We start from the raw sequence: 27,178 nt of genomic DNA on the forward strand, positions 1-27,178 counted from the left end.
GCATTTTATTGGATACTTAAGTGCAATTTAATATCACCCATTAATTTATAATAGCACAAATAATTTAATTTATTACTTTTTAGGCTTAACACTCCAACCCAGTAGATGTTGCTACAGTACCACAGGCTGGCCAGTGTGTGTCATCTATGCAGTAAACAAAGAAGATAAGGCAAAACGGAAGAGTACCCTAGATCTCGCCTCCAATGGGTTGGCACGTTGCTGAGATACGCAAGTCATCTGCCATATTGAATGTGTCAGATCTTTCTATACAGCAAATGATGATGAATAGAATGGGCTGAATTTTACAAAGCGTTAGAGTCATATTATTAAATCTCACATGCAATATGAACATTATAGATATTCAAACATATAATGTTAAATTATCTTTCAACCAAGATAACCATAAACCAATGTATAATATAACGTGTAACAATAGTTCAGTGACTTTTTTAGAAAACGTTCCAAGTAATTTCATTATGTTGGAGGGTCGTGTTTCTAAGATCCAAAGTCTTAAAACAGCAGTAAAATTGACTAAATATTTTTTATTTATTTTTATTTTAGGTATTTGACACATTCAATATGGCGGAGCTTATACCGTATAGTTCAGAGAGATTGCTTGCTCTAGATGTTTTATGAATATACATAAGCAGAAACGGAAACATCTCCGATCCAATGCATATGAGAGCAATACTGTAGTGGAGAAGCTACCAATGATCACATTTTATTAGCTACAATGTAGCATCAGTCGCGGGATAAATCTTTGCCAAACGGGCAAAAGTGGCATGTTTTGCCCTCTGCTGGGGTCTCGAGAGCATAGAAAAAATGATTTGTTGAGAAATAGGAGGGGACGCTCAGTCTCGGATAACAAGACGAAGGGAGTCAAGTCGTCAGAAAGAAAGCTAAGTGTGTTACATGGAGGTTCATATTTGTCCTCGATTGAAGGCTTGGAAAAGGCGCAAGGCTGCTCGTCACATCTCTTAAGTTAATTTGACATTTTAGCAGCATTTCAATGGCTTGGACTCTCCAGATAAGCCTATTTTAGGCCGGGGAAGGGCGTGTAACGCGGGCGGATAACGGGGACAGTGTGTAGTTTGGCTCTTCGCATTATCCGCCAACCTTTTGCTTTTGCCCGTTCCAAGAAGTGAAAGTTGTGTCCGATCATCGTTATTAAATACATAATCTCGTCATGGGGAACACACCTTCTTGCTGCGTGGCGTCGAGCCCCAAACACAGGCGGAACAACCACTCCAGACTGGAGCCCTACCGACCAGAACCGGAGCTGAGCCGGGAAGATACTGGCTGCAACCTCCAACACATCAGTGATCGGGAAAATCTGGATGGTAAGATACATAGATAAATCCTTTGGGGATCGGAATTATTTAGTCGTAAATCCTACTTTAGGCATTTAGGCAAAGGATCATTAAATGCCACAAAAGCACGTGTCGATTTCTAATTTCTAATGACACGAGCTTTTGAAAAAAAGAAGCTTTTTTAAAAAATTTATTAATTAATTTATTTATAAAAAAGATGATTTTTTAAAATTAATTTATTTATAAAAATAAGCTTTTTTATTTATGTATTAATTTATTTATAAGCAATATTTTTTAAATTTATTTATTAATTAAAAAAAGCTTTTATTTATTTATTAAAAAACATTTATTTATTAATTTATTTTTATAGTGATATTAATGCATTACAGTTATGCATGCAAGTTATGCTTTTGTCCTTTTAGGCCAATTGAAGTTACACTGCTAAAAACATGGGTGCACATAATGTGCAATTATAAAATGTACGTCCAATGATATAATCAATGAAAAAGACGACCCCAAAACTCTAAGATCCAATATTCTGTTACAAGTGGAGCCTTTTGATATCTTTGATACTCATTTTAGACAAATCTTAAAAAAGTAGTTCATGGGTTTTAGTGTAACCCTCATAACACCACTACAATACCCCTCCCAAAAACACCTATGATTAATTCCATTTTTTTAAGAATAAAAACCTAACAAATGATTTACTAGTTAGGTTATTATGTCAGTGGGTTAAAAATACAACACAAAAACATCCGCCAAACTTCCTCTTAAAAATATTATAAACAGGTCTCTGAATTTGAATGTCCAATCAAAACAAACACATCCTTATTTTATATAAGTGTCTGCATTATATGATCTAATGACATTTTCATTTAGGAAACATTGGAGTTGTTTTCTTAAAACCAAGGCTCACAATTAAAAACCTACAGTATTGCTATATCTGACTTTCCAATGTAATAATTATTTTTTTCCTACAAACACAAATGTGTGATTTCATGTGCATGTACGTGCACGGCCGTGCAGCCAGCATGTGATGGACAAAAAGAAAATCATTCATGAAAACTGCTGATACTAGTTACGCAAGTAACAAAACATGCCGGCTCATCCCAAGTAGAAGTTTTCCTGACTACAAATCAGCAGTACTGTAAACTGGATTTTCCAAAGTAGTCTTTATTTATCGATATCTTCTTGTATTTTTCCGCATTACAATTAATTTCAACCAGTGGTAATTAATTCCTGCTGCTGTTACCAACTACGTTATTTCCATTTATGATTTTTTTTGTTGGGTGAGCTGATCACAGCACGTAACTTGTGATCCACATCATGTCACACTGCTGAGCCTGTCAGGTTCAAATAACATTTCCCACTTCAGTAAGCAAGTAAGCAAGTCTTTGTATAATTCTTCTTGGTGTCATAAAGTGCTTCACCGAAGAGAGAACACCATGACAGTGGAAAAATGGTGAGTAATACAACAACATGGTGTGCCTATTGCCTCTGGAATGCCTGTTTGTATAAGAAAAAACCTTTTGGCTGCTCTAAATACTTGAGGACGATATTTCTCATTTTGGGCAAAAGTATCATCATACCAAAAGAAGGGTGCAACTTTTTGAACATTACTTTATCTTTGGTCAGTTACTTTTATCAGTAATTACAGTATCATCTCTATGACCGGTTGTAAAAAAAAGAAGACTAATTATTATTATGCCCTCTTTTAGCCAATTCAAAATATACAGGCAACAATAAGTACACTATCATTCATTCATTCAGACGTCATTAAAAAATAAAAACTGGGCTCCAAGGATCTATCTATACAACTCTACAATATACCTACCAAATTTAATTCCAAAATGTTCATAAGGAATGGAAGATAATTTTAGTTAGTGTCTTCTTCAAGAAGAATAAGAAAAACAAACCAAGCATTTATTTCACATCTTCCGAAGTGCGGTCTAAATATAAAAATGGAAGAAATGAAGTTGAAATAGGCAATTTGAGACCCACACTCAACATCTCAACATTAATGAATTAATAATAGTTAAGCAGTTGTGAAAAAGAGAAATGCAGAAGCTCAGTTTATTATTGTAAAATTGGTGTGTAGTACAAAGTATGACTTTCATGTTTAATGTAATCTCCAGGGAATCAACTTTTCCAAGATGAGAGATGAACATGATGATCCAGAACAAAGTGGGCAAACTATTCCACAAAGTGCCACAGTGGGTGTGGCTTTTTGTTCAAATCCTTCCCGAGGACATTATTTCACCCATCTGGCTTCTTGTTTCTGCAGAAACCTCATTGGTCTGTTACGGCACTAGTTGGAACAAAAACCTGCACCCACATTAGCCTTTGAGGAACGGTTTGTCCAATCGTGATCCAGAATCACGTCCCACTGACTCCATTTTTAGTTAAAGCCGACATCTGTATTTAAATGAGCAGTGGCTCGAGGCAGATTCATGTCTTTATGGGTGTAAAATTAATTTGCGGGGTGCAGACATGAGCATATTGACAAGTCTTGCTAACAGTCTAATTGAAATCTGGGCATGGATTATTTATGCCTGGTTGATGAGCCTGGGGAGTCTCCAAAGTATGACTTCCAGACGGTTTGGCCTACATATTCAATATAATAGTCTACTTGGTGAGGTAAGAGATGGCTTATATTTACATGAAGCCCTCATTTAGGTCCAGTTAATTATTTTACTGAAAATTGGATGAGCGATTACTACATCAGCCTGACAGTTTTGAAATCAAGAATTCAAGATTTTTTAAGCTCATATTTTAACTATCACAATTGCCAAACCTGTAAAAACAAGGGTGCCCCTAATTTTAAATTGTGTTAGTTAGGTGCATTCAACTTTGGTTGGTTCGCAGGCATTTTTACTGAAAAACTAATGATGTTTTTAGGGGATAGATAGTTTCACTATGGCAAGAGAACAAAAACATAATTGTCTTTGATTGCCACAATATACTCCATGTAATCTATTGCTTGCAATCTCCCATAGGAGTAAATTAATATCTAGTCAAACTGGACATGCCAGTCTTTTTTCACAGTCACAATATTCCCATCCATTGTAGACAATAAATGTTCAAAGATGTCTCATTCCCTGTTAATGTGGGAATAGAGCAAATCATGCAAATATATATTTAATATATATATTTTTTTACCTAGGTCTACATTGTCTTCTGTGTCTGTCTTGCTACTGCAACCAAGGAAATCTCCCGAATACGAGAGGAAATAAAGTTCTAATCTAAAAAGAAAATCTAATCTAAATAACTAGATTGTTGTCAGTCATAAATACTCTAAACTAGTAACAGTGGAAAACTACAAGTATTCTTCATGCTGAAAGAATCTGAGCAGATAAAGTGATGCAATTATCTGCTGACTAGATTTTGAGATAGCCACATTCAATGCCTTTAGCTGTAAAATCAGAATTTGTGGGTACACTGAGTGCAAGCCTGCATAAAGAAAAAAAAATCGGTCACTGACAAAGTTGTCAGGAATTATGTTTAGATCAAGTAGAGGAATAGTAGTTACCTTTTAATGTATTTGATTAATACAGTATGTTGTTTAATGAGTAGGCAGTCCAAACCATATCAAACGCAGACACATTAATAATGCATGAAGCGCCGAGGGAGTAAATGAAAAGAATGGAAAAGCAATTCTGTCTTGCCTCTTCACATCCTCTAAATCAGAGCATGGAGTAGATTCACTCCTTGTAGATGTCAAAGAGAAATGGCTTCAGTGATTTGTGTTTTAAAACCGGCTGACCAGAAAAAGTATGTCTAGCTGTCTAAATTCTCAATATAAGAGCCTTAAGACATACAGTTTATGGGAATAGTGCAGTGTTGGTCCAACAATTTTCATAATGTCAGAGGTTTTAGACTGGCAAGGTACTTTCTGCAGAGCTTAAGATACACACAGATTAAACATCAGGATACAGTGTTCTATTTTGGATGTTTTTTTTAATGTACCTTGGTCCAGTCCAATTCAATTTTGGGTAAATATATTTAAAAGGGGGAAAAACAGAGAGAATATGGTTGCTAGCTTTTTTTTTTCTTCATAATTGGTGTTTTGGCTATTTTAAATGAACTAATCAAATTCAAACTCATTCCAAATGTGAATACATTCTGCACTGTCCATTTACACTGTTTTTATTTTAACTTTTTATATTTCCCCTTTAGACCATAATCTATCTTTTGTCTTGGTCACCTTGCAGGACACAGCTGGCTGACCACCCAGCTGTGACTGTTAAGAGAGTGTTCTATCCCCCGCTTTTTTTTTCTTTCATAAGCTTGTCTACTCACAAGATTCCAGCTTTGGTTTTCCTCTGCAGGGTCTTTCATATCTACGTATAGTGTATATATTTACTTTATGAACCCCGTGACTTGTCTTTATTGTTTAATTTTCACATTTCTTTATTTTTTTAAGGAAATGTGTTCATAGGACCTTCCCTTAATATCCATTGAAAAATCCTTCCTTTTGTTGTTCATCTGAAAAGTTCACATCACACATCAGGATTTGTTGTTTTAGCATTGTTATCATGTGACAATGTTGCTATTCTATTAGGCTCAGCAGTATCGTAATTAGTAGAGAGAATCAGGGGGGCGAGGCAGATTTAAAGACAGCAAAAGCCTTTGAACGTCCTGCCTCCACCATCTGAGTTGTCACAAGCCAGCGTTGCCTAGTTACAGCAAGATGTGGGGATGAGAGCAGAGTGAAAGAAGGAGGGCGGGTTTGTGACACTGTTGGGTACAGAGTAAATGACTATTCTCTCGTTCCAATGTAGTATTCTTCAACCTCTCCACATCTATGGCAGTGAGCTTTCTGTCATTCTCCCATTTCTTGTGTGCAGTAGACATGCATACTTTAATTTGCAACAATGATATAGTCACAAAGAGATGGTTATCACAGCTAGAATTTCAATATAAGATATGCCTAGTATGCATTTTCAGTTGCTATTCAGAGCTAAAATGATAAAATGCATATCCAAGGTGATGCTTTTTTTCTGAATTTGACAGATGCCCAGTCTAGTTTACTCAATAACATTGTCAGTATAATATTCTTTTCCCGTTGTAATATTATAAAGGCACCTTTTAGCCAAGGTTATCACCAGTCAGCAGACATACACAGCTTACAAGTGCTTTTCTCTAGTTTTGCTTTAAGCCTACACTTCTTACAATGTTTCACCAAGCCATTTCTGCTCCAGTTCCTGAAATGCAGGAAGTTGGATGCCGATGGTCCAACCAAGCGGGTGAAAATCAGTGGGGGTAGAACCACGCCATAGGTCATTGACACCAGTGAGGGTCCATTTCCTGTTGGAAAGAATGTAGCCATTGATTAACAATTTCAGTACAATGTTTCAATTATTTGTGACTCTTTTATCCAATAACTGCTCCGCTCCCAAAAATTGTGAGCATCATTTAACCCTCTTATAGTCTTTGCTGCTTCGTCCCACGTCCTGCATATACTGTGTCGCACTTCCTCCAACATTCGTGCCTTGTTCTGTGTGACCATCTTAGTGTGTATATGTCCTTTGAGGCTTTTCAAGCGGCTCTCTCGCAAAAAGAAATTGAGTTCAAAAGGGTTTCGCACATTGTCCACGGCCTGAATGCATTACATACAAAAAGACGGTGTCATTTTGAGCATACACCACAAAGATTGTCAATTTCTGCAACATTAGACTCAACTGTATAAAAGAGGCTTTATATTTCTCTCCCCTAGCTTTTACCATTTAAATAAAACAACTTGCTTTCTCCCATCCCCTTTGTTTTTTTCATTTGTATATGTAGGTTTTATTTCTTTTGTATAGTTCTCATTCCTTTTCTCATTGGTTTTCTTAGCCATTGTCAATTCTATCTGAATCTTTGTTCAAACATTTTCTTGTAGTTTCCTATATTTTTTGGTCCTTCTTTTCACCACGTTCTTTTTTTAAATGTGTGTACCTTTCTTCCCCTGGTCTCCTGCTGACCTTCTAGGAAATCTAACCTTTCCTGTTTCACTGACATCATCCAAAAAACCAAGGAAGCTGTTTACAATGTGTCCGCTGCGCACTGTTGGATTGTTGTTGGGTGTTTTCCGCTCGTTTTGTGGATTGGATAAGGTCCATACGTCCATTGTTTCTAGCTGTGTCCGTATTGCGCTTGTATCATGTGTTAAATATTCATGCTAGACTTGAACTGAAATATACAGTTGCAAGAAGTTTTGCAACTCTTTCGAAAGATAGTTTTCTCTACTACTGAAAGTTTTCTCATGGAAAATATATATATTTTTGGTGATGTTTTTACCGATTCCAATCCAATCTCCTATAATTTTAGATAAGAAATATTGTAATCAGTAATAAGTAGACCTTTTTTTAAATTCTGGTTTACAAAAATGAACTGTATTGCAACAAACCTACTTTAAATACATTAAATAATCAATAAGCAATATCCAATACTTCAAACTCAAAGCTATGCTTCAGCTCAGTTTCACAAAAGAAAGAAATATCACATAAACAAACACTTTAAAATGCTGCTGTTATCTTTGTTTGCTTGAATTCAATTGAATTGAATGCTTTTATTGTCATTATACAAGTATAATGTCTTATGATTGATGTTTTCACTTCTGTTTTCAGATCTGCCGATGGAGTACAACCCCTCTGACCATCCGCGAGCCAGCACCATCTTCCTTAGCAAGTCTCAGACTGATGGTATGTTTTGCTGTCAGTGACATGTATTTATTTATTTTTATGCTTCATTCCCAATCACAGCGTTGTTAACTTTGCTCTACCTACCCAACCTACAAAACTACAGCAATAAAGTGATTTTGAAAATCTTTTCCATATGAAATGTAAAGTTAAACTTTGCTTTTTGAAGTGACAAGAGGCACGAGATCCTGACGTAAAAAGACGTGTGTATATGGACAAATATGTACTTTCTTTTCACGTGTGGAGTCAATCTAAAGTACGCTGATCTACCATTCGCCTGTTCTAAAAAAAAAACAGATTTTATGGCGCCTGACCACTGCACCCAACACAGACCTTAGCATTTCTGTCATTTTTAACTGTGGGTAACAGTGGTGGAAATATTCACTGAAATGTAATGAATTTCTTTTTCGACTAAACTCGGTGGAGACATAATCTTCTTAATGCAAACATAAGAGGCTTAATATTGTTCCATTTGCACAGTCAGTAGAAAAGCTTTTCCGAATTTGAAGTATTATTTGTTGCAATGATCTTTTATTAACATTATCAACTGCTTGGCTCAATCTTTTTTTTTAAATGACCTTTTTTAAAAAAAAAAGAAGAAATGGACTGAGAGAGGGCACAAAACGTGAAAAAATCTCTTACTAATTTGAGTAATTCAAAAATTAGAATGGAATGGACATTTTGTGTATCTAAGACAAACAAGGCGACAACTTGGGCTTTTGTTTTTGCAGTTGCTGTGCAGAACAAACGAGGTAAGGGCACGACTGTGTTTGGTCACAATGAAAAGTGGCGTAATGCTCACTGTGCTTCTCTTGTCAAATGTTCTGCACACTGTGCTCGTAATGCAATGTCACTGTTTGTGTTGTCTTCTCAGTAAAGCCAAAATTTGTCCGTTTTGCAATTAAGTGCATGTTTAATCTAATTCATGCTCTTGTGGGATACAACATAGAATATATATTTTTTTATTAAATTAAAATTCAAAGGAAAAATCACAGACAAAAACACTATAGAAGTTACTGTTACGACACCTCTAAAGGGAATACTTGCATTGTACAGTGTCTTTTTAACCTATTTTTCATAAACCAGGTACTTTTATATTATGGCACTTCAATAGTATTTGAAAATTTGGATTCAGTGCATGTTTAAGATTTAAAGAAAGTGAATGTGCGTATGTGTGCTTGTTTCAATCTAACGCAAGTTTCAAGTAAAATGTTGAAATTTGCAATTGTTTTCAGAACAAAAAATGATTAGTTGAGTGAAAAGTTTATTTGAGTTATTTCCATTATAAAGTAACATTTCATCCAATATGACAATTTCCATTATTCGAGGGACAACAGTGCATTAGTATGAGGGCATGCGAGGCCGTGAATCAATCCTGACTCCTGTTGGCCAAAACGTGGCACTGCTTTCATGCAACCCTTGTTAACTTGTCCATGTTTTTCATTTCAGTTCGAGAAAAGCGGAAGAGCCTTTACATCAATCATGTAAGTATATCACAAATAAATAAATAAACGTGTAACTGTTGAAGGGCTATAACACTGTTGTTTTTAAATGAAATCGAAAGAAATTAAGACTTTTGCTGTACAATAAGGCCTAAGGGCTGTGGTACATAATAGAATGTGCTAAAAGTAATTATTGTCTCTTATTTTTTTGCAAGTTCACACACATTTCGGAGAGCAAGGTAAAAGTACCATAGCAATCTGACCATTGTCATGTTGTGTCGTCATTATTCATACCACACATCTCCATCGTTGTGGCATTCGCTCACATAATCTGGCACCATCTTGATATCATTTCCTTACTATAATCGGGTTAGTTCAATCGATAAGCCCATCATTTATTTATTCATTTTTAATTATTCAAAGTTGTAATATTCTGACTCGTCTAAAACAGAAAATACAGATGTGCTTATTCTTTTACTTTCTTTAATCACTCCAGCATCACCCAGGCCCTGGAAGACGGAAGTACAGCTCATGTTCTACCATATTCCTTGATGATAGCACTGTCAGTCAACCAAACCTCAAATACACTATTAAATGGTAACTACATTTTTTTTATTCATATTTTTTTCACCTCATTTTTATAATGGATTTTATACATTTACATATAAGTACATTTTATCTTGTTTTTCAGTGTAGCACTTGCAATTTTTTACCACATAAAGAACAGGTAAGACAATATATTGACTGGTTTTATTAAAGTCTGATTCACTGTCTTAATTGTTATACAAAGTAGTTTGAAAGACAAGCACTAAAGTTCAGCTGTAAAACGTCCAGCTAAATAGCCCTTTTATGTATAATTAACCTCGTCTTATACTCCAAATTTAAATGCAATTTAATGTTCTTTGTGACTGTTATTCCAGAGAGGTCGACGGAAGAATGTTGTTAGACATATTCGATGAGAAGCTGCATCCATTGTCGGTAAGAGATTTGCTGTACATCATGTTTATACTTCTTTATATTTATATAAGCAACCTTTAATTTCACAGGACTTTAGATTTTTGCTTGAAATGCATTGACTTCTCTGCAATTGTGTCGTCCTAATTTGTTTTCATTCAGTATTTATTTATGTAGATAAATATCCACCATGGTTAATGCCTTGTCCATCTTGTAATCACTGCAGAAGTCTGAAATTCCTTCTGACTACGATAAACATGACCCCGAACAGAAGCAGATTTATCGCTTTGTTAGGACGCTGTTCAGTGCTGCACAGCTTACGGCAGAGTGTGCCATTGTCACCTTGGTGAGTCCCGTTGTGTTGAATCGGCGCATGTTTTGTGTTGACACTTTTGGGATACTAACATCCTGCGACTCAGTAGTAGCCTTTGCTTTTTGGCGATGCTGTAAGACTCCTTGTTGTCATGGTGACAAAAGCCATACTGCATTTGCATGAGAAAAATGTCCTCCCAAATTGTATGGGTTCATGATAGTGACATAAAATCATACTTGACTAAATACCTTCATGTGGCACAGATAATATTTACATTTTAAAAATTAAAAGTTAAACCACTGCAAAGCCATAATCAACAATTTGCTTTTTAAAAATCATTTTAGGTTTATTTGGAGAGGCTCCTGACATATGCTGAGATTGGCATTTGCCCTGCCAACTGGAAGCGTATTGTTTTAGGAGCCATCCTCCTGGCTTCCAAAGTCTGGGATGACCAGGCAGTGTGGAATGTAGACTACTGCCAAATTCTCAAGGATATCACTGTCGAGAGCATGTAAGTTATGTGAAAACATTATACCTCATTGTGTATTATTGGGACCGGAGTTCAAGTTTGTGTGCATGAGATGGCAAAGGTGTGTGTATAAGATGTGTTGATGTACATTACTATTATTGGGCATTTACTTAATTCAGTGGTCAAATGCTAACTGTACGGCATTTCTATGGTACCTACCCAATGCCTCAGAGCCACATGTGTCAAAGTGCCGGCCCGGGGGCCAAATCTGGCCCACCGCGTCACTTTGTGTGGCCCGGGAAAGTAAATCATGAGTGCCAACTTTCTGTTTTAGGATCAAATTAAAATGAAGAGTATAGATATATATTAAATTTCCTGATTTTCCCCCTTTTAAATCAATAATTGTAATTTTTTAATCATTTTTTTTCTGTTTTTAGTTCAAAAATCATTTTGTAAAATCTAAAAATATATATAAAAAAGCTAAAATAAACATTGTTTTAGATCTATAAAAAACTGAATATTCAGGGCTTTTAATCCAGTTCTTTTAATCCATTTATTTAAAAAAAATCTAAATATATCTAAAATGGTCCGGTCCACGTGAAATTAAGTTGACGTTAAAGCGGCCCCCGAACCAACCCGAGTCTGACACCCTTGTCTTAGACTATGGAAATTTCAAAACAAACTAAAAGGAATAGCACTCAGTTTCCCAAGTGAGACAAAGGGCTTACACATTAAGTTATGGAACCAATTCCTGTAAGGCTTTGTAAAGTGCCTTGAGGACCACCACATATGCTGAAAGATATCCCATAGCTCTCCTTTGGACGGAAGTGTTTTCTGGGTATTGGTAGATAAAACACTCCTCCGTAAATGTGTTGTTGCCATCACTCTGACATGTATTTGCATTAGACCCCACTGCAAGGTCTGTGATCTTGTCCTTGGTCTTAGAAATCACATAACCATGACTGTAATCAACCTGTTTGGACACTCTCGGATGCCAGATGACAGTGACTGAGCATTTTAGCACTGATTTCCTTGGGAGATCAATTTCCAATCCCCAAAGGCCCGAACAGACGGTGACAACCAGATGCACCCTCTGCTTGCGTTGTAAAATAAATACACAAGGACCAGAATAGCTGGATGGTTGCCACGGTTAAAATTGTTAGGCAGAGTTTGGTTGACACGGCGGCTAAATTTAGGCTGACGTTGCTGTATGCCTGTAAATCTATGCAGATGGGCAAAAGAGTACCTGAAAATACATCCAGCATTAAATCTTTACGGGAAAGAACGGAACAGAAGCTAATAAAAGTGGTTGTCTTGAATGAATCAGCTTTTAATACATGGCCAAATATGTTCTTTTTTTTCCAACCAAGGAATGAGCTTGAGCGCCAGTTTTTGGAGCTTCTGCAATTCAACATTAACGTGCCGTCCAGTGTCTACGCCAAGTATTACTTTGACCTGCGTTCCCTGGCAGAAGCGAACAACCTCAGCTTCCCTCTAGAACCACTAAGTAGGGATAAGGCTCAGAAACTTGAGGTGAGTTTTTACCACTTATACTGAAACTAAACGTCATTATGATGAAGACCATTTAAAAAGACAACAAAAAGAAAATATTCTGCATATTACATACGACCATTAGCAAAATATGCAGTTCAAAAAACTGAAACTTTAGATGAATAGCCATTGCTGTTGATTTTGCATAAACATACCCAACTGGAGCAACTTTTTTGCCCCTTTTGCAGCCTAAACACACTCTTTTTGAGTGGCAAGAAAACAAACATGATGATTGTTGGATGACTAACAGTTAGTGGGCACGTTCTCCAAAAGATAAACACATTAACGTCTCAAGACCGCTGGAGGTTTAGAGAGAAGCTAAAATTATATAGTGGCAACAAATTCAAGTAATCAAAAGTCCATATGAAATCTAGGATGCTTAAAAATGTTGGTCTGACTCACCTCTGTCTGGCCACAAATATGCTGTGGAGACATTTATTCCTCTGCAATGGAAAGCCGTGGATCTTTTACTAATAAAAAATTCAAGACTTGGAGTATAGAGGGCTGCAATTATTTTGTTTTAACAAAAATCGGGCCCATTTCTTCGGTTAAGCACAAAGCTAAAATATGAGGAAAGTGCATTATATACTATGCATATTTGATTTTATTTTTAAAAAATATTCCCTATAGAACAAATAATTAGTCACTACAATTTACCATGAAGAAATAGAGCCTCATAAACCTAACACTTTTAACACGTAAAAAGTTATTCAAAGTGCTTTGTAATGATAATATTTGTTAAATTAAATATGTAGTTGTGCATTAACCCCATATGGCGTAACACAAGATAAAAAAATGGAAAAAGAAAGAAAAGATAAAACTATACTGCAAATGCATCTGCATTTTTTATGTACATTAAGTGACGGCCACACAATTTTATGAAATGCAGTTAACTTTATGCCAAACGTGGTTAGTCTACAATTGCGCGTATAAATGTTTCTTACCACATGCTGCCGTGATGCTAAGCAAGAAACATAATTACGTCACAAAAGATCCTCTTATTCAGCTTGTTTTTACTTTGGTATTCATTGTATATTTATTTTCTTTGCGTCTTAGTGTGAATTTCGTTATTTGATTGTGACTTACTCCCAAAACTTTAAAGGGAAAGGCGACCCCGATTTTCATGCGCACACCAGTGGGTTATCTTCCACCCTGATGAATTATTTAGAGAAACATAATTTCCTTTTTTATGATGTGTAATAGTTGAGAAAATGTGAAAGAAGGCCGATATTTCCCAGGAAGTGGATGTCACAGTGGTGGCAGACATTTTTAAATGTCATTACTGTCACATCCAAGTATATTCTAGATACTACTGTTCACCATAACTCATGATGTCTGTAAGACCCATTATTCCATGGGCAAATATAAATATTTACATGGGAATCATCAATTAAATAGTCGTTTTGGACACTATTTTTCACCCAAAGCTACATCAAGTGTGAAAGTATGACACGATGTTCAGCTTTCGGCTAATTAAGCAGGACATTCAGGCATGAAACCTAAGAGAGGAAACAGGCTTCAAATACAGCAACAGATTAAACAGGTATTGCTACTATAAAAAGTGTCCCTTTTTATGCTTTTTATACCTCTGTTACAGTCCATAAGTGTTATTTGTGCTGGTCCTGCGCACAAATAACTGCCAGCACTTGAATAAATGCGGCAATTTGTAAGGTTTTGTTTCTGACCTTCATCCAGGCTTTATCCAGGTTATGTGATGACAAATTCAAGGACCTGAAGAAGCTTGCAAAGAAGCGGTCCGTAAGTGCAGACAATCTGCTGGTTGTGCGGTGGTGTCCAGCCATCATTTCTTAATGAGATTGTCAGCCGCACTGATGGGGTGGAACCTCTCAGCTGACTCTGCCTGGTTAGCAGGCAAAACAGGCGGACAGCTATCCTGTGGATATGTGGGTCTGTCTGCGTGATGAGACACACAAAGAAGATGGCACTTTTACAAAGCAAGATTGCACCTCTCTAGTCGTTGTAAATAACAGTGCACTGAAGCCGGAAGAGCTGAGTGGAACCAAACTGAAGTGTGGGAATGCAACAGCAGGAAGAAGTGCATTCGTGGAGTTGAAGTGAGACCATCAACGGAAATCAGAAGAACTTGACAAAGTAGCAGCATGCTACATGTCTGTCATTTTGTACTTCCTTGTTTGTTTTATTTCTCTTCTTTTTTTTTTTTAATTTGCTTCTTTTCATGTGCTCACAGACTGTTTTAAATTCTCTTTCCACTTCAGTGTCTTGCTGATACCATACATTTCTGCTCATTCCCAATTCAATGCTACGCGACTCTGTGTACATTTCTATTTTACATATCAGCACGTCTCTATTGATTTATGTATTTTCCACAGTGTTGATTTAGCTAACAACCTTACCTTATACCTGACATTCCTGCTTCATGAGCCAAGGTTGTCTAATAAAATCAGTGTTAAAACCTTCCAGTTGACACTTTGACAGGACTAATAAACTTCAAACCACTGAGTGACCGGCTCTTCCATCTCATACATTTTTCTTCAAGCAATATTCATGCATTGCCTCATTGTTGCAATCAGGTAGAATGAAGCATGCATATCAGAGGAGGGACATTTGGACCACTTTACTTTAGAGGTCATGTTGTACTTTCTTCACTGCCATTGTCCCACCTGTGGTGCCTGTAATAACTAGATTAACTTCAACTCCTTTATCACTGATGAAAAGAACAAGTAGTTACTAACAAATTACACTATATTTTGTATGGTTCTTCCTGCTTATGAAACAGCACAAATGAACACTCTGTATTCAGAAACCACTCTAACAAAAAAAAGACTTCAGGGTAGATTTTTTTTGTTCTGGAGACAAGCTGAATGAAATTATTAAATGTGATAATTATCTAACACTGCTCAGTAACAGATTGTATACATTTTGCAAAATTGTCTCTTTATAGTGTAAATACAGTGCCAGTGGGCAACATCTGCAGTTGTACTGTTAGAATATTTATATTAGACCAGTTTCTACTGTACATGAGGACAGCAAATATGTGACAAATCAAAGAATCTGAACAGTATAAACATTTAAATGGCAGCGACCCTTAAAGAATTTTGTCCTGTTTCTTACTACAATGTTTCCTTTCAAATAAAAAATGGTCATGTATTCCATGGTGTATAGGGCAATACAATTATAGGTGAACAGAAAATTACCCTCTGTTTTTGTTGCTCTCTTAGACAAAGTCTATGGGTTAATTGTCTCATTTTATTTCACTTGGGCCCACACTGGCAGAATCATATCTTTAGGGGTGACCAAGTCCGGTCCTCGAGAGCCCCTATCCAATCTGTTTTCCATATCTCCCTCCTCTACCACACCTGACTCAAATGATTAACTCATCAGCAAGCTGTCCAGAGCTTGATACCAATCTAAATTATTTGATTCAGGTGTGTTGGTGGAGGGAAATATGGAAAACAGACCGGATAGGAGCTCTCAAGGACCGGACTAGGTCACCACTCCTAAAAAATGAAAAATCTAAATGGATGCTTAACTGCATGGCAGTAATATGGGACATCACTAGATCGTTTTATGCGTATCGAAATGCGGGCTGAAATCAAACAATTGGCAAAGCACTTCATTTTTCTGATTGTACATATTGTCTGATGTTTTTGATCTGATCAACTTTTTCCTCAAACATTCTCTTGGCATAAAGATGTGACTTAACCACATACAGTAAATATTTTCAGTACAGTCATCTAGCAAGGGTCCTGGCAATTCACAGAAATTCTGACCAAAGATGTATGTTTAAAGAAATTGCATTTTCTGCATGTGTAAAATAAGAAGACAAAATAATAATCATATTTAATTATGTATACTGAGTAAGTACACTGTTCATACTTCTGAGGTCAAGGTAGAAAATGTAACGAAATGGTTTGATTTAGTATCGTTTTGCCCCTTAATGGTGGCTACCAATTCAGGTTTGCCCTTCACCAGTGGCTACCGATGCAGGTCAGTATGATTTATGCTACTGACCACCAGGTGCCAAAAGAAGTGAAACCAAAGTTCCTAAGTCATGAAAAACTTTCCTCTTGGCTGTTGAAGATGGATCGGATTGCATGGTAATATACTATACGATGAGTGCAAATTATAGTACCATAATATGTTGTGGAATTCGAAGATAAATTATTTTTTTAAGATTGTATCAACTATATTCTGTGTATGTTTATGCAACTTAATATATTTTTTAAAATAGTAGCAATAGTGTTGATGATTTGATTGTTAGATGCCTTTGCTAGTACGATATGACATCATTTTGGTGTGTTACCATTGTACATATAGATGTGTATAAATTTATTCTATTCTACCTGTGTGTGGTTTCCCTTTTCCCAGGTTAGTGTTATATTTTTGTCCATCTGTCTGTGAAGTCGGCATTCACTTTATTTTTCATCGGCCTGTTTGGGATCGTCAGTATGAAAATCACTCTAACCAGTCAACCATTTGTTCTTGTTTGCTCAACTAGTCTTTGTTGTTTCTGACATGCTGCACCATATAATCTGAGACCACGTACGTGCATTTGAGTAGAAAAACACACTGCTACAATAAACAGTGTTTCTTAATTTGACTGCCAGTGAAATCAAGACTCGCATATTGCCACAGTTTAAAATTTGTATAAAACATGACAACAACAAAATCTGGAATGATATCAAATAGTCCATATTTTAGTTGAGATAATTTATCATCAGCGATTATCACATAGAGATAGATCGAAGTGATAGGCTCATTACCCTTTCCAAACTATTTATATAATGTACTATATTAAGGGTGTGGGAGTCTTTGTTTTATCGTTTGATTTGGAAAAAGCTAAACAGATGAATGAGAACTGAGTAAAATAGAGGTGATCATTTTTTGTTGTTGGACTTTCATTGGGGAGATTGGGAACAGCTGTAAGAACAGGTGGGCAATCTTACTCAAGCACCTCAGAGAGATTGTCATTTTCTTTTGGATTGTTTTTTTAATGTGTCATACCTACTTCAAAACACCCTTAGAATCAATTTGAAGATAGTATGAGCAAACCTTAGAACCATCATTTGAATTTAGAACTTGTAATCTCGGAGGTTCGTTGTCCTCCTGTAAGGAAATCCTGCGCCCCTAAAATATCTCTGCAATGCAATGCAGGACAGTGACGTGCCTTCGCATGTTAAGAATAGATCTACAATGGAGCTTGCTCCCGTCTTCTGTTGTCTCAGGACAGCCAGTTGTCTGCTGGAGACTTGGGGAGAAGGAGTTCAAGAGGATTTTCTCTGATTTCCACTCCTGTTAGAGCTCGGAAATTAATTGGTCACGTTGGACTTCAGCAAATGAATGCACATCTTCTGTTGATTAGATCCAAGGAGAGGATATAGGGTTTGCTAGGGGTCTAGAGAAAATGTGACAAATGTAAAGACCTAGAACTTGGGGAAGCAGGAAGGTTTTGGATTACTGAGCAGACCAAACATGGCAAGATCCAGTCCTTCAGAAATCATCTTTATATCTGTCAATCACAGTATTACCTTGATAGGTGAGTCGATGTCGAAGTTGAGCTTTGTAACAGAGGTTCGGTTTACTTCTGATTCTGCAATGCTTCTAATTTAGGAAAAGTCTGGCTCGTCGTGATGATCTTTCTACGCCTTCTCATCCTCCTCCTTGCTGGTTACCCTCTCTACCAGGATGAACAGGAACGATTTGTCTGCAACACAATTCAACCAGGCTGTGCAAATGTGTGCTATGATCTATTTTCCCCAGTATCCCTGTTCCGATTCTGGCTAGTGCAACTCATCACCTTAAGTCTGCCCTACATCATCTTTACAATCTATGTTATTCATAAGGTGTCAAACGACCTCAGTGTAAGTACTAGCTCTTCAGGTCCAGGGGAAATGGAACATTTGTACAAATTCCACCAAGAGCTGTACACCAATACATCTGGAAAAATAATTTCACAAGTACACCGAGGGTCAAGCCAATGCTTCTCGGGTGCATACATACTTCAGTTACTATTCCGGACATTGTTAGAGGCAGGTTTTGGGGCAACACACTACTATTTGTTTGGCTTCTACATCCCGAGGAGGTTTCTTTGCCAGCATCCTCCATGTACCACCCAAGTGGACTGCTACATCTCCAGACCCACTGAGAAGACTCTGATGCTGAACTTTATGCTTGGGGTGGCAGCCTTGTCCCTTTTCCTAAACGGTCTGGACTTCATCTGTGCCATTAAGCGTTCGTTAAGGCAGAAGAGTAAGGTGAGAGAATGCATATACGAGGACGAACATGCCATCATGACAGACCCTGATCCAAATTCCTCCTTCAGTCGAGTTCCGGAAACAAAGGCTGGTCAGAAAGGGAGTTTCCGGAAGAGGCAAGGTAGCCGAAGTTCCTGCAAAATGATGGCACAGGAAATAGGCCAGGATACGACATCTGAGCCTCGTCCTTTGGTACCTATGACTCGCAACAACAATGGAAACAATGACTATTCTGCGTCCTTAGAAGAGGCTCTTGAGAAGGAAGGTGGCGAGCTTGTTCTCTGTCCCCTAGAGCCAGCAGGGAACCCCAAAGCCATATGCGTTAACAAACGCAGGCTCAAGCCTCCTCCACCCCCAAGGCGGGACCGTGTGATTCATCCTGGGATTTCAACAAGACCTAAAAAAGACGAGACCACAGTAACAGGAGACTGTTTGAGGAGGATTGATCAGTACGCATTGGTGTCGCTAGGCAGTGGTACAGAACTATCCAATGATGAAAGTCAGGAGAAAAGACATGAGTGGGTGTAACATTATTTTCAGGGTTGTAATAAGATGTGAGAGCAACTCAAGATCTAGCTTAACATAGTGGCAACAACTGTCTGAGCCCTTAGCATTCTACCTCATTGTACATCACTTGAATGTGTTTAATCAACACAGTGACATCAGATCGTGTTACCTTCTCTTTGAGCACGTGTTTTATACTCTTTGATGTGGAACAACAATATCTTGCGTCAGGAATAACACCCTTGAGTCGTGGAAAGGAAGCTGTGTAAGCCTTGGTGGGAGGGACGCACTTCGACCTTGAGCTAATCTAAGAGCATACCTCACCTGTTTCTGTCACTCCATACCACAATGCCTTTCAAAGAGGCCATGACCTGTCTTGCATATCCTTATCATGTGATTCCTCCTTCGGGTGCCTCTTGTTCTGGAAGCCAAACTTTGGAGCCTGAGGTTTTTGGTAGTTTTAGTTTTTTCAAAATACAATTAATGTGGTACATTTACTCAGGAAGTGTAGTATTTGTAACTTGCTGTTGATGTTATGTTAAGGTTCAAATACATATTAAGGTAAGCATCGTCTATGAGAAGGTGAAGGGCATTGTGACAGACAACTGAGGCTCATAAAGTAACTATATGTTACCCCTATACGTTTCTGTATTTATGGAGACAGCTTGTCACTCTATTTCAGGGTCAAGCAAGGTTTAGAGCAGTAGTACTAGGAATAGAGCCTGCCAAAAGGACCACTCTTGCCCATTGCCCTCTAGGATTTCTGGTTCAATTTCAGTTTCATCAAAGCAGTTTATTTTTTTGTTTTTAGCTCATCAGATCGCTACAGTCCCACAAACAATACTAACAGTCAACTTATTTAAAGTATAAGCACAATGTTTGACAGCCTCATCTGCTATACACTGATTTGGGTGGAGGCACCCATAGTAAATCAGTTGCCTTGCACAAGTTTCCTTCAGCCTGGAGCGTCATCTTTGTGTAAAGTGATATCTTTTGATCTTCTGATCTTTGTACCCTTGCGATCTCTTTGGACAGTGATAGCAAAAAGCTTCAGGTTTCTTCGAACTTACCCATCTTCACAGACTCTCTCAGGACTAGCGTGAGCATGGTGTGTTTTATTTACAAACTCAGATACTGTTCACTACTCACAAAAAATAGGCGTATCATCTCTTGAAATGAACCTTACACTGTGCAAAACTGCTGTACTATAGTTGTTTCCTTGTATTTTAATGCATATGTTTTTTTAAAGTATTTTGTTCATATTTTTAAAGAAATTAGAAATATTATTTACTGCAGTTAGAGCTTCAATGTTTTCTTTGCAATTTATATTGGTACATTCCATCTTGTGTATAGGTAACATTACCATTACATCTCTGTCGTAGGAACAATTTCCATTATCAATTCAAAAACCGCTGTAACCGCTAATTAGAAATTCAATTAATATCAATTTATGAAGCTATCTGGAGACATTTTCAAACATTTATACAATAAAAAGCATTTCAGAGAGGCTTTTCTTGTGCATTAAAAAATCACCATGATCTCAGAATTCCGCAAGATTTTTGTAAATTATAGTTTGGATATGATACAAAACTCATGCATAAGTATTACATTGAATCAACAAAATATATTACGTTTTCAAAAGATGTAGCTTGCGTTGCACTTTATCTTGGGCATATTTTGAATAGTATTGTCTTTTCTCTCTGTTTTTTTTAATTCATTTATAGCATTGTGCTTTTCATCTAATACCACAAGTGAATAATGTCAACTTACTGACACTTGAAATAGTGCCTTTTTGATATTTTTACTTTCTTAATGTTTCATCATGACAGTCATGTTACACTTTCTTGTAATAAATCTCAAGAGTTCTGACACTGACATTTTTTAAAATATTGTTTTCCACATTTTAATTACATTAACCTTACTTACAACATATACAACTAATCTCTGCCGTTGAGTGAATAAGAAGTTATACTTCAGTAGCAACGTTGCCCTCAAGTGGACACCTTTATTAACTCTGTAAAATATAGTTTTTAATTTTGTGCGATTCTCTTCTATGATCACCAGTTTTTTCATTTTTACTAAATACCCAAATCCTCTTTTTTTGCCATACCAGGACAAGCAAACTCATTCTTGTAGCATTGAATGTTGCAAATTTTTACTACTGCTCCAATTTGTCTTTTGCATTGTCTTGTTTTATTCATTTATTTATTTTAAATAAGTTTAAAAGTGACTCTGCTAGTCTGCGATGCAGTGTATTAGATCTACAAAACTATTTTTCCCAAGAAACTGTTTTTTTTAATAGCCAACTGGGAAGCTCAGAGGTAGGAATTTCCAACATTATTCTATAAAGGTCTCCTAACCCAGAGGTCGCTTTTATGTGTTTTATTTAGTCTGAAAATACACCAACGGAAAGTATTTTTACTAAATGTTCAAATGAAACCTGTGTTTCAGTATGATTGTCCTGACCCATTACTTATTGATATTAATCATAAGAAGCCACGGTGACACCAGTGTCACGAATACTTTGAACACCCAAGTCTTCAAGATTTGAAACTGGGTTTTGATTCTTCACGTAATCTTAATTTCAGGAAAAATTGGTCTGGCCTCTTATGGGTTACATATGAAATTTTCATTGAAGAATTAATTGAACTGTTTTCATTTGGTTTTGCTATGCAACATAACTGGACTGGGTGCAATCACGAGCAATTTAGTCTACAATTAATCTACCATCATAGATGTTTTTGTTTACATCAGCTTGCAGCACTATTATGCTAAACAATATGATACCGATACAACCTTTGACCTACAACCACTATGTAGACTGTGTGACGTACCTCAGAAACAATCCTGTAACTTTCCCTTACGAACTTCTTACAAGGCTTGTCGAACTAGTTTAGGGAGCACGGTTTCTTGATAATTATAGTGCAAGACTGCACATGCTTCTGTGGTGGACAGATGATTTACGACAATGAGAAAGTACTATTTGCAAATAATGTGATGTATATTGGAGCAGGGGGCGACCCGGTGTATGAGTGGTTAGCGTGTTGGCCTCACAGTTCAGAGATTGAGGGTTCGATACCAGGTCCGAACTTTCATGTTTGGAGTTTGCATGTTCTATCTGGGCTTGCGCGGGTTTTCTCCAGGTGCTCCGGTTTCCTACCATCTCCCAAAACATGCAGGGTATGCTGGTTGAAGACTCTAAATTGCCCCTAGGTGTGAGTGTGAGGGTTTATGGTTGTCCGTCTCTGCATGCCCTGCGATTGGCTGGCAACCATTTCAGGGTATCCCCCACCTGGTGCATGAAGTCAGCTGGGATAGGCTCAAGCACCCCCCCACGACCCTTGTGAGGTTAAGCGTGCAGAAAATGAATGAATTTTGGAGTAGAATTTAAGAAAGACTCTTGTGCCAGTAGGTGGTGCTATGTGTTAATGCTTCATGTGACTGAGTAACAATTGCAATTGCAAGGTGAAGTGAAATGTGAATATCTTATATAAACTTACATGTAGCTATTTAAAATGCCTGTTCACTTCACAGCGGGGTAAATTATGTGATGATTTCATGGAAGGACGAAAAGTTATACATTTTACCAATCAAGCATTGGCCTCAGAAAAAGGGGACACTATAAAGCACACCACTAGTGACTTGCAAATCAAATGCAATTTCCAAACTATGTTACAGTATAGTGTCTTATAAAGGCGCAAAGGCTTAATTAAGACCAAATAAGATACATTTGTGGCAATAAAAAAGACCTCAATTAGACGCGCCTAAGATGTGAGATCATGTGAACAGACCACCTGTGGTTTTTTCTTTGCAATTTCAGAATCATTCATGTCAAGGCCCCTGCACTCGCTGACACAGCTTGAGCCCGATGGAGAGATGTTTCAATTCAAGCCCAGAGAAAAAGAGGTAAAAAAAAAAATCACTCAAGATCCAAGGGCACTGGCAGGTTTCAGTCCTGACGATCGCCCAAGAAGCAATGGGTCCAAAATGTTCTTTCAATTGGAGAATGGCCATCAAAGCCTCCAAATGGGGACGTTTAGGGGAACCTTGGCACATCAGACGGACACTCCTAACACTCACCACCTTTATTTAGTGCTGTTCGAAAAGAAAGATCAAAGTTTGTGCAGATGAAAAGGGTCGGTTCCCTGCATTTATTCTGCATTCAGTTGGCCCCCCTTTTTACTAAATTAAGAAAGCAGGCTTCTGCAGGCATGTGAAGGGGACTTTAACAATTGTGGAGATGCTCCAACTCAACCCCTGCCTCTAATTACCACTTTCAGACGGTAAAAAAAGGCTTCCTTTTTAGCTGGGCAACCTGAAAAGCTGTCGTCCTTAAAATGATGACCACAAACACGCATGCACCAACAAGACACAGAAAACAGTTTTTCATTTTAAATTTATCAAATGTTTTATTGTCAAAATAGAAGTCATATTTTTGCTCTCCCACAAAAAGACATCTACACTTTGTACAAATATACAATAGTTATAAAATTTTCTTTTATACACAAAATTTACATAAGATTTATATAAATACATTTTTGAAATTACAAAATGAACGACCCGTAAAAATAAAAAAAATAAAACAACAAAACAGCGGGCACTATTAAGGCTTAATTTAAACCATCTTTGAAGTGATTGACATTTTAACATCTGGCACAAGATAGGTACAAAAATGGTCATTTAAAAAAAATCTCTTTGTATGAACTTTTTTTTGTTTTTTTAGAATTGGCTATCAGAAGTAATTCCCTCCAAATTGGAGATGAGCCTTTAATTCATATAAACAAGGGGGAATTAAACCTGTGTGAATGCCTGGGACTTTGTTTCAATGTTCTCACTACAGTTTGGGGAGGGCAGCACCTCAGCAGCAGTTCATTACAATGCAAATTGCTTAAGACAGGGTGTGATGGGTTATCTCCCAGACAATTAGCAGTCCCATAAGCTGCTTTAGTTTTTTTTGTTTTCTTCAAACCTGTGACAATGGCATCTGCTTGGGGCAAGAGACAGAGCTGGCCGTGCCGGACCTCCACGTCAGGCCTGTGCTAACGTCACTGTACATGGAGCCACTCGTGGCTTTGCTCCCCCAACAGCACCTGGTACAAAAAGTCCTCCAAGAGTCCAAAGTCTTTCCGGACCAGATCCACACACCGGATGTGATGCCCACTAGAAGGCACATGAAGTACTTGAGCATAAAGACGGCATAGTCCGGCCTGCTGCGGTCCCTTTCGTGTAAACAGTTGGAGCAGTTGTGGGTTATTTCCCAGTTCTGCCTATTGTGCTGCTCATAGAAATAACACGCCACTATGATGGTGGCTGGAACCGTGTAGAGTACCGTGAAGACTCCGATTCTAATCATGAGTCTTTCCAGTTTGTCAGTCTTGGTGCCACCTTGCTTGATGACATTACGGATCCTGAAGAGAGACACAAATCCAGCCAAAAGGAACATAGTGCCAATGAATAAATAAATCACCAGAGGTGCGAGGACAAAGCCACGCAGGTTGTCCAGGTTCTGGTTGCCCACGTAGCAAATCCCGGCCACAGAGTCCCCGTCCACTGAACTCAGAGCCAGCACCGCTATGGACTTCATGCTGGGGATGAGCCACGCTGCTAAATGGAAGTACTGGGAATAACTGGCGATGGCTTCATTGCCCCACTTCATCCCAGCCGCGAGGAACCAAGTCAGAGACAAGATGACCCACCAGATGGAACTGGCCATGCCGAAGAAGTAAATCAAGAGAAAGACCACCGTGCACAGTGCCGGCCCCGTGGTCTCGTAGTGGATGTGCTCCACATCCAAGTCCCTCCCGCAGGCCACCTTCTCGTGCCCGGCGATGAGCCTGACGATATAGCCCACTGACACGAACATGTAGCAGGCGGAGAGGAAGATGATGGGTCTCTCTGGATATTTGAAACGCTCCATGTCAATGAGGAAGGTGGCAACTGTGGCAAAAGTTGACACAAAGCACAGTACGGACCAGAGGCCAATCCAGAAGGCGGTGAAAGCCCTCTCATCGTGGGTGAAATAGGGACTGTGGCAAGGCATGGCACAGTTGGTGATCTGGCCTGTTTTCACGCGGTTGTACAGAGGGTGACGCTCTGTGTTGACGGGCACCATGGGTTCCAAGCATTTACATCCCGACTCACAGGGGGACCCGGCTGGCTTGTACTTCCTAGGCGGACTTGGTCGACCCGGCTTGATTTTGGGTGGGTTGAAGCCTTTCGCCGGGTGGTTGGTAGGCTTGGGCAGGACGGGCGACACGGTGGTCGAGTCTGTTCTGTTGTAGTCCATGCAAAGCGTGTCCGTGCTGCCTTGGACCGGCAATAGGTCACACTTCATGCGGTCTGGCCACGGGAAGCCATACTGCCTCATGAGGGGCGCGCAGCCGGCCCGAGCTCTCTCGCACACGCTCCTGCACGGCGGAAGCGGCTTTTTGTAGTCCTCCAGACAGATCGGCGTGTACATGCTGCACAGGAAAAACTTGAGATCGGGGGAGCACTGGATCTCCACCAGGGGCCAAAACTGGTGGACTTCCAAGCCTGCTTCATCCTGCGTGTCGTGGTTGAATTGGTTGGGCATGTAGGTGTAATTGTAACCGATGCCTTTGCACAGAGGCACGGCTATTTCCTGGCAGGTGATCTCCTTAGCGGTGGTGCAGCTGGATCTAGGCAGGAGCGCGAGAGACAGGAGCAGGTAAATCCCAAACAGGTCGGGCTCCATCTCTCCAAGCAGTGGCGCGTCTCGACTCCTTTCCCCCCCCCTTTTGCTGCTTGTCGATCCTCCACCCCCCTGCCTTCAGTCCGGTCAGATTTCACGCGGAGAGCCCATCTCGCGTCTCCGTGGAGCTTGCATAGAGTTGCGAGTGGCGGCCACGGCTGTGTTTACTTTGAATGGAGCAGGGGGAGACAAGCCTTCAGTGCGGGGAGCAGCAGTCAAGATGGCTGAGAGGAGAATCTGCTGTCTTCTGCTTTCAATGCTGTCGCTATCCGTTTGACAGTCCGTGGGAAAAGAACAAGCAGGAATCCTCTGCGATCACAAAAAGCGTGCGCCTCCACCTCGTCTTGCGCTAACCGAAACACATTCGGCGTGTTTGTGGCTCCTATGTTATTGGTTCTCATGTAAATCAGCGTCAACCCCACCAAGTGGAGGATATATACACAAGAGGCTGGTGGGCTACGCCCCCAAATCAGCCCCGCCAATCCTAACGTAGCAAAGGCGGACCCGAGATGAAGTCATTCAACGGTGGACAGACTGAATTTACTTTGTTTGCAGCACTGACCACCAATACCATGATGCCTAGAATCTAAAGAGACATTTTGCCTTGCAAAAAAGACAATGCACATATATTACTTGAAAAGAGTGCAGTAAAAACTTACATTAGATTTTTATTTCTCCTATGGTTGAGGAATGCAATGAAATTGAAGGAAATAAAAAACTAATTTTCAAACAAAAGTTATTGTTGATTTATTAGTTAAATATTTTTTCATGCATGAAATGCACAAAGAGAAACATTTAAAAATGTGTGATATATCACCACCACACAGTTTTAGTCCCTCCAATTTCAATAAATAGATACATTGACGCAAACATGGTTCATTTTCTCATGTGAAAACGAGGCCAGTCTGCTAAATTGGTTAATTTGCGCCTGGTAAGACTACCCAGGGAGCTGTCTGTCCTTGGGAAAAGCTGTTTTATATTTCAAATGAGGTGCTAATGTTTCGTTT

General features: G+C 38.6%; 3 protein-coding genes across 6 annotated transcripts; 2 read left to right on the forward strand and 1 right to left on the reverse strand.

Annotated features, from left to right (window-relative positions):
• Window positions 1–655: 655 nt before the first annotated feature.
• Window positions 656–15,204, forward strand: ccny (cyclin Y). 4 transcript variants are annotated; one of them, XM_077624115.1, is made up of 12 exons: window positions 656–1,340; window positions 7,919–7,993; window positions 8,722–8,742; window positions 9,440–9,474; window positions 9,648–9,671; window positions 9,929–10,029; window positions 10,124–10,159; window positions 10,353–10,410; window positions 10,613–10,732; window positions 11,044–11,210; window positions 12,539–12,701; window positions 14,415–15,204. In XM_077624115.1, the coding sequence occupies exons 1-12, from the start codon at window positions 1,187–1,189 to the stop codon at window positions 14,529–14,531; spliced, it is 1,071 nt and encodes a 356-aa protein (XP_077480241.1). In that variant the 5' UTR covers window positions 656–1,186; the 3' UTR covers window positions 14,532–15,204. The 4 variants fall into 4 exon arrangements, with proteins under 4 accessions (XP_077480241.1, XP_077480243.1, XP_077480242.1 ...); XM_077624117.1 differs by lacking the exon at window positions 9,648–9,671; XM_077624116.1 differs by lacking the exon at window positions 8,722–8,742.
• Window positions 15,205–17,959: 2,755 nt separating this feature from the next.
• gjd4 (gap junction protein delta 4) lies at window positions 17,960–20,052 on the forward strand. Its single transcript, XM_077624701.1, has 2 exons — window positions 17,960–18,237; window positions 18,312–20,052. The coding sequence occupies exons 1-2, from the start codon at window positions 18,174–18,176 to the stop codon at window positions 19,481–19,483; spliced, it is 1,236 nt and encodes a 411-aa protein (XP_077480827.1). The 5' UTR covers window positions 17,960–18,173; the 3' UTR covers window positions 19,484–20,052.
• A 3,789-nt stretch (window positions 20,053–23,841) lies between these two features.
• On the reverse strand, window positions 23,842–26,564 carry fzd8a (frizzled class receptor 8a). Its single transcript, XM_077624114.1, has one exon. The coding sequence runs from the start codon at window positions 26,172–26,174 to the stop codon at window positions 24,423–24,425; it is 1,752 nt and encodes a 583-aa protein (XP_077480240.1). The 5' UTR covers window positions 26,175–26,564; the 3' UTR covers window positions 23,842–24,422.
• Window positions 26,565–27,178: the final 614 nt, after the last annotated feature.

The sequence above is a fragment of the Stigmatopora argus genome, chromosome 17, assembly GCF_051989625.1.
Source record: "Stigmatopora argus isolate UIUO_Sarg chromosome 17, RoL_Sarg_1.0, whole genome shotgun sequence".
Taxonomy (NCBI): domain Eukaryota; kingdom Metazoa; phylum Chordata; class Actinopteri; order Syngnathiformes; family Syngnathidae; genus Stigmatopora; species Stigmatopora argus.